This window comes from Ochotona curzoniae, unplaced genomic scaffold (assembly GCF_017591425.1).
Source record: "Ochotona curzoniae isolate NIBS_2020 unplaced genomic scaffold, NIBS_Ocur_1.0 contig_43, whole genome shotgun sequence".
In the NCBI taxonomy this organism is placed as follows: domain Eukaryota; kingdom Metazoa; phylum Chordata; class Mammalia; order Lagomorpha; family Ochotonidae; genus Ochotona; species Ochotona curzoniae.
In genome coordinates, this window is record NW_024466218.1 from 34,571,750 (window position 1) to 34,578,470 (window position 6,721).

At 49.6% G+C, this 6,721-nt stretch overlaps 1 protein-coding gene across 2 annotated transcripts in view; it reads right to left on the reverse strand.

Annotated features, from left to right (window-relative positions):
• The window catches only part of RTTN (rotatin), a 119,745-nt gene extending 119,539 nt beyond the window's left edge, over positions 1–206 (reverse strand). For both annotated transcript variants that reach the window (XM_040985116.1, XM_040985117.1), the window contains exon 1: positions 4–206. In XM_040985116.1, coding sequence (XP_040841050.1) covers positions 4–34 — 31 coding nt within the window. In that variant the 5' untranslated portion in view covers positions 35–206. The remainder of the gene's footprint in view (positions 1–3) is intronic.
• Positions 207–6,721: the final 6,515 nt, after the last annotated feature.

Below are 6,721 nucleotides of genomic sequence, written 5' to 3' on the forward strand. Positions count from 1 at the left end.
TACCGAGTTTCCTGATGAGCCCGCTCAGCGCCATCGCGCCCGCCTCCCTGCGCTCCGCCGCCACCGGGGAACGAAACTGCCGCGTCTCGGCGTGCGGCGGCTAACGCCGTCCCCCGCGGAAACTCCGCCGGCGCACGCAGCGTTCCGCAGCCACCCAGAGGGCACACGCCAGTCCAGGCCCCGCGTCCGCCACAGAGGCCTACGGCGTCCTGAGAAAATACCTCTGGCAGTTTCTCAGCAGAGGTCTGCGTCTAGGGTACAAAACAGAACGAACCAAGCGACGCGCAGGTATAGAGCCGGCTTTGGCCGCCACGCATGCCGGGAGTTGTAGTCCTAGCCCAGACGCGCTCCCCGCGAGGAGTTCCGGGCTGCTCCGCCTGAGCTTCCGGCGTCCAGCGCGGGCTGAGGCGCGGGCTGCGGGGAGTGGACACTGGGACGGATCCCGCTCGCTGTGCGCGGGGATCCCGCGCCCCAGCCGTCCCCACGAGCTCAGACGTGGAGCTTGGCTGTGGCTTTGTTTTCTGGAGTTCTCCCGGACCACGGAGTGACCCGGCCACTCCAACTGAAACATTGCCTATCAGCTGGTGCTTGGCTGGCCACTCGGCAGGTGCAAAGCAGAGAGGGCAGGGGTGGGCGCGCGGGACAGGACGCTGAGCGCTCCCAGGGACCCGAACGCACCGTGCACTGACCCAGCCGAGCAGAGGGGGAAATCTGAGAAATGAGAACTTCAGCAACAAAATGAAAAGTATCCAGGAACTCTTCTGACCTTGTGGGCAGCACGTTATCTCGCTGCACTTTTCGCTGTCCGCTGTTGCTCTGTTGGGAATTCTCAACCCATCCGAAACTGCTGTTTTAATATTTTACATTTGACTTAAGATTCATCCAGCGGCGAGGTCTTAACAGCCAACTCGTGCTTATCCATTTCTACTTCTAGTTTACAGTCAGTGACCGGGTGTTTTTGCAATTTTGAACATTTAAGTGATGTCTGAGCACTTGGAGAGAAATAGGCTCTAGACCTCTGGATGGATATTTGGAGAATTGTATGCGTGTCTGTGTGTCTTCGTAATTGTCTCATATCTACAGCAGTGCAGGTTTTTTATATTTGCTGAAGTGTTTCCTTGTGATAGATGTGCATGTTGTATCTTCCGTGGCGGTAACTGAGCCACTCCGCTAGGGCCAGGAGAGTGGGAGGAGGACAGCCCAAGCTGGAAAGGCACGCCTCTGCCTCCTGTTTCCTGTTTCCAATCACTTGCATCAAATGAAGATGTTAGCACCTGTGTTACTAGTTAGACTGGCTTATTCTAAGAGAATAAAATGTTTTTTCTTGACAATTGCAAGTGATTTTGCTCTTCCTCCAGTCTTGTTCATGAGTTTTTTGTTTGAGGGGGGAGGTGTGGGGGGGATATGTATAATAGATCTGCCAGCTGTGGTCACTTGTCCTTGACCAACTGCAGATAACCAAACACCCTGCCTGCAGCACAGCTTTGCAGCCTTCTTATTGCATCATTCCACAATAATTCTTTTTTAAAGATTTATTTATTTTTATTGGAAAGTCATATATACAGAGAGGAAGATCTTCCGTTGGATGATTCACTCCCCAAGTGGCTGCAACGACCAGAGCTGAGCTGATCTGGAGGCAGGAGCCAGGAGCCTCTTCAAGGTCTCCCATGCGGGTGTAGGTCCCAAGGGGTTAGGCCTTCGTCCTCCACCTCTTTCCCAGGCCACAAGCAGGGAGCTGGATGGGAAGCAGGGCCACTGGTGTTAGAACTGGCGCCCATATGGGATCCCAGTGCATGTAAGGTGAGGACTTTAGCCACTAGTCCACTTGCTGGATCCATGAACAATATAACTATTGAATGCCTAAAAGTAAGCCAGGAAGAGTAACTTTTTCATTCCAGAAATAGACCTAAGCTTAATAACTAACAAAAAACTTTTTTCTCTTGCTCAGTTTGTCTTGTTCAATTACATGCAGAATTCCCTCAAGTTGCACTAAAGGGAGAGTTGTAGTACAAGCTTCCATTTTCCCAGATGGAAAAAAAAAATCCTCTCTCTCCATGTACACACAGAAAATCCGTGTGAAAAATCTCAACCAGAATCAGCAACGGGATTCCATAATCCTCAGTTATCTGTTCGCATTCCCTGAGCACAGGGGAGGATTTTATTATCCCAGAGCGACAGGGAGTGGGCAGGAGACTTCCCCAGGAAGTGATGCGCCTGACAGAAAGCCTGAGCAGAGGGAGAGAGCTGCCTTGTCTACGCTCTCAGCCCCAGCTCCCTGAGTGAAGCATCAAGCTTAGCATGGGTACCTAATGGTAGGGCTGTTTGAAGGCCAAAGGTCTTCCTTAATTGGTGGTCATTAAAAATAATAGCTCACTTGACACCTGTCTGTTTTCAGCTGTCCAATGCACACCAAAGACTATCCAAGAGCTCCCTGTGTGTGAAACTACAAGGTGTAGCATCCTGTGTGAGAGGATCCCACGGCCCGGAAGCAGCCCAGCCACCTGTGATGGAGACTTTCAGAGCAGGGCTGCCTACGCGCTGCAGCCGCTCCAGACAGGCCGCTCCGGGCAGCCCGCTCCAGGCAGGCCGCTCCAGGCAGCCCGCTCCAGGCAGGCCGCTCCAGGCAGGCCGCTCCAGGCAGCCCGCTCCAGGCAGCCCGCTCCAGGCAGCGTGTCTGGCGGAATGAGGCAATCCTCTGGCTCTTTTTACCTCCTTTTTCAGAGGGAAGACATGACTGACCTGAAGGAGAAATCCTTCCATGGCCTACTTTTACGTTAATTTAGACCCTAATGTGTTTCTGGAAACAATATAGAAACACAGCAGGCAATAGTGATTCCTAAACAGAATAAACTCAGGTCACTAAATTGCGTGGCAGTTATTCACTGCTTGCAGTGTAAGGGTTCTGAGTGTCTTCCAGGAGCCCCCCAAGCCCAGCGCCTGCCTTAGCCTAAAGTCAGGTCTCATCCCCAACAAGAAAAGCTGAGTGGAAAGGGAAGGGTTATCTCCCACCTGTGAATTTGCCTAATTATGCCTCATAATTTAGTCTCATCAACTCACAAAATGTTTAATTTTTAAGAGGCTCATGAAATTCTAATTTATCCCCTATGAAAATAGAAACTTAATGAATGTTTTATACCATTTTAAAGTGGGAGAATTGAAAGAAGATATATTTCATTTTGAATATCAGAACAACATGGATATACAAGTCCTATTTTTGCACAATTTAATAAGCAGGGGATTTAATTATAGAAGCATGGCAGACACACAGAAAATAGCATAGTTGGATGTACATGCAAAAGTATAAGTTGCATTCAGGCCTCACACAAAACAAAATGAGTGAAGAGACCAGCGTCATGGTGCAGGCAGCTAGTGCTCCACCCGGTGGCCCTGGCGTCCCAGTGGGTGCTGCTTTGTGTTCCGGATGCTCCATATCCGATCCAGCTCTCTGTATGTGGCCTGGGAAAATAGTGAAGGATGGCCTGAGTCTTTTGACCCTTTACCTGCTTGGGAGACCTGGAAGAAGCTCCTGGCTCCTGGTTTCAAATCATGTCAGCTCTGGCTGTTGCAGCCACTCGGGGACAGAGCCAGCAGAAGGGACTCTCCTCTCTCCTGTTTTCCAAGTAAAATAACTAGATCTTCATAAAATGGATTAAACTTCTAAACTTAACATTTTTTAAAAGATGTCTTTTTATTGGTAAGGCAGATTTTGCACAGAGAAGGAGACACAGAAAGATCTTCCATCTACTTGGATCCCTAATGGCTGCAAAGCCCGCAGTTGAGCCCATCTGAAGCCAGGAGCCAGGAGCTTCTTCCAAGTTTCCTACGTGGATGCACAGTCCCAAGACTTTATGTCATCCTCTGCTGTTTTCCCAGGCCATAAGCAGGAAGCTGGAAGGGAAATAGAGCAGCCAGGACACAAACCGGTACCCATATGGGATGCTGCTGCTTACAAGACGAGAATTAACAAATTGAGCCATCACACCAGGCCCTAACCCAACAGTTAAACTATAGAATTCCTAGGAGAAGGAAAGGGTGAATAACCAATTGTACAGCAGGTTGCACTGTGGCTGACAATCCCAGCATCCCACTCTTGGGGGAGAGCTTCAGGTCCAGACACTGCACTTTCAATCTGGCTCGCTGTTAACAAGCCTGAGAAAGCAATGAGTGACAGTCTAAGTACCTGGGCCCCTCAACCCATGTGGGAGACCCAGACAAAGTCTCAGATGCCTAACTTAGGCCTGGCCCATTCCCAGCTGCCAAAGTCACCTGGGAACCAGGGAATTGTAGTCTCTCTAGCCCTCTCTCATTCTCCCTCTTACCCTTCTGTCACTCTGCTGCATAAATAAAAACAAATTAATTTTTTGAAATTGATTTATTCTGTAAATACACAAAGGCAGTGTGCAGAAGAAAATCAGTGTCCTCTCTTGAGACTTGGTGAGCATGACAACTGCCGTGGAGTGGCAACCTTCAGGGCAGCCCGCTCACATAACAGCAGACAGCTGGCCTCGGGTCAGTCCAAGCACTGCCTGCCCGGATCTCTGCAGTATTCAGAAAACGCATCATGTTTCTTTTCTCTCCCAGTGGGAGCGACTGTCTACACTGTCATTCCACCTCTTTCCAACTTGGATAAAATGAAGTAAAAATGTACTTTCCAAACTGTGCTATTTAATTAGCTAATGGACAAAAGTTCATGAATAAAAATTGCGGGTAATTTCCAGGTAACATTATCATGCTGAAATTTTGTATTTGTTAAATTAATTATTATATTCAAATATATGATTCTGGACCAGGGTCACTTCCAGGAAAAAGAAGCAAGAAGCCAGCCCCTTAGATACTAAACCAAAGTCATGTTTTCTGGCGGGAGTCGGATGGCTCTGCGGTGGCACAGTACCTGCCTGTCCCTGGCTGGATGCACTCTCACTTGCGGAAGGTCAGCACCAGACCGGACTTCCGGAGCAGCCCTGGCGGAGGCCACAGTGCGCAAGCCAGACACAGACCCCAGTCATCCCGCACAATGCAGCCCAGTGCTGCAGTGCCACCCTGAGTGCTGGGAGAGCCCTCTCCGCCTGTGAAGGCAGCCTTGCCCAGCGCTCACACCGAGTGAAACGTGGCATCCTGCCAACTGCCAGGTGGAGACCACGGTCTTAGAATACTCACCGGGGGTTCTAAAATCTCCCTCTCCAAGCACCTCTGGTAGACTTTATATGTAGCATTTCTAGATCGCCCAGAGTTCTAAAGTTCTCAGACCAACTCCACTCGCTGTCTTTCCCCAGTCTTGTTCAGATGCTTGACTTTAACTCCCACCAAACACAGACGTCTCACTCATCTCACACACTTACGGCTCCAGTTCTTTCCTTGGCAGGTGGGGTCAGGGGACCCAGCTGCTGGCTCAGCATCTCCAACAGGTGTCTCCGCGTCCTCTCACGTTCCACTCACAGCAAAGCAGCATACGCTGCCCTTGCCAGATGGCTTCTTCTGGAAGTGTCAGCTCGCAGCCATCAGCTGAGCTGGCTGTGCAGTTTTACAAGTCACACACCACAGGGATTTCTCTGTGTTTCCGTCCTCTTTATTACTAAATATTCTGGTATCTGGTCGGGTCATATACATTTTCACATTTTACTAAATAGAAATAATCTCTGAATATTGGTAAATGCTGTTACTTCTGCCGTTAAAATCTCTCATATGCAATTCTTGACCACAGCCACTGTAGGATAAAAGTCTAAACTACTGTTTTTCTCTTGCCTTGATTCCTTACCTCCTAAAACATAGAACTCCTCAAATACAATATATTCCCTTCCTTAACCAGTAGGAGCACTCTGTCCAAGGCTTACCTCTGGGAGTACGACCCTTTGCGCCCCAGTGTTTCAAATATTCAATGGTCCGGCCCAGTGTGCTGGCTCAATCGCTAAGTCTTCACCTTGCATGCATCAGGACCCCATCTAGGTGCCGGTTCATGTCCCAGATGTTCCAGTTCCCCTTCAGTTCCCTGCTTATCGCCCAAAGCCTTGGAGCCCTGTGTCTGCATGGAAAACCCGGGACAAGCCCCTGGCTCCTGGCTTCAGCTCGCTCAGCAGCGGCAGTTGTGGCCACTTGGGGAATGAACCAGCAGATGAAACATGTTTCTTCGTCTCTCTTTCTCTCCATAAATCTGATCTGGCTTACCAATAAAGATAAATAAATCTCTTAGAAAATGAAAAAATAAAACGTATTCAATGGTTTCCAACCACTCTTAAAGTGAAGCCAGCGCTTACTGGGGTGTTCTTGGGGGCTCCAGGCATCACCTCCCCAGTTCACCTCTCCCACGGTTTACTCGCACTTCCTGCCATGCACGTTGCATCCCCCTGGACTTGTTCCCCAGGTGCTTCCATGCCCCAAGAGCCTTGCACGCAGACTGACAGTGCGGGAGAGCTTTCTCTGCCCTCTTGGTCTCCTACAGTCGTCCTTACGCTCTTGTCCGCAGAGGCTCCAGTTCCGTTCTTCTGAGAGGCTTCTCTGACCGGGAGGGCGAGTTTGCAAACCTGTTATAGACACAATACCTGCATCCATTTACTTGTGTCATATCAACCATCTCTTCTGGAGAGCGGGTGCTAGGCGAGCAAGTATTCTGCATTTGGTTGCCATGTCATGCCCAGAGTAATAGAAAATGCTTAGCACATAGGGAACAATAGTAAGAACATTAATGCACGAATGAGTAAATTCATGCATTGTATTGTCCTACAAG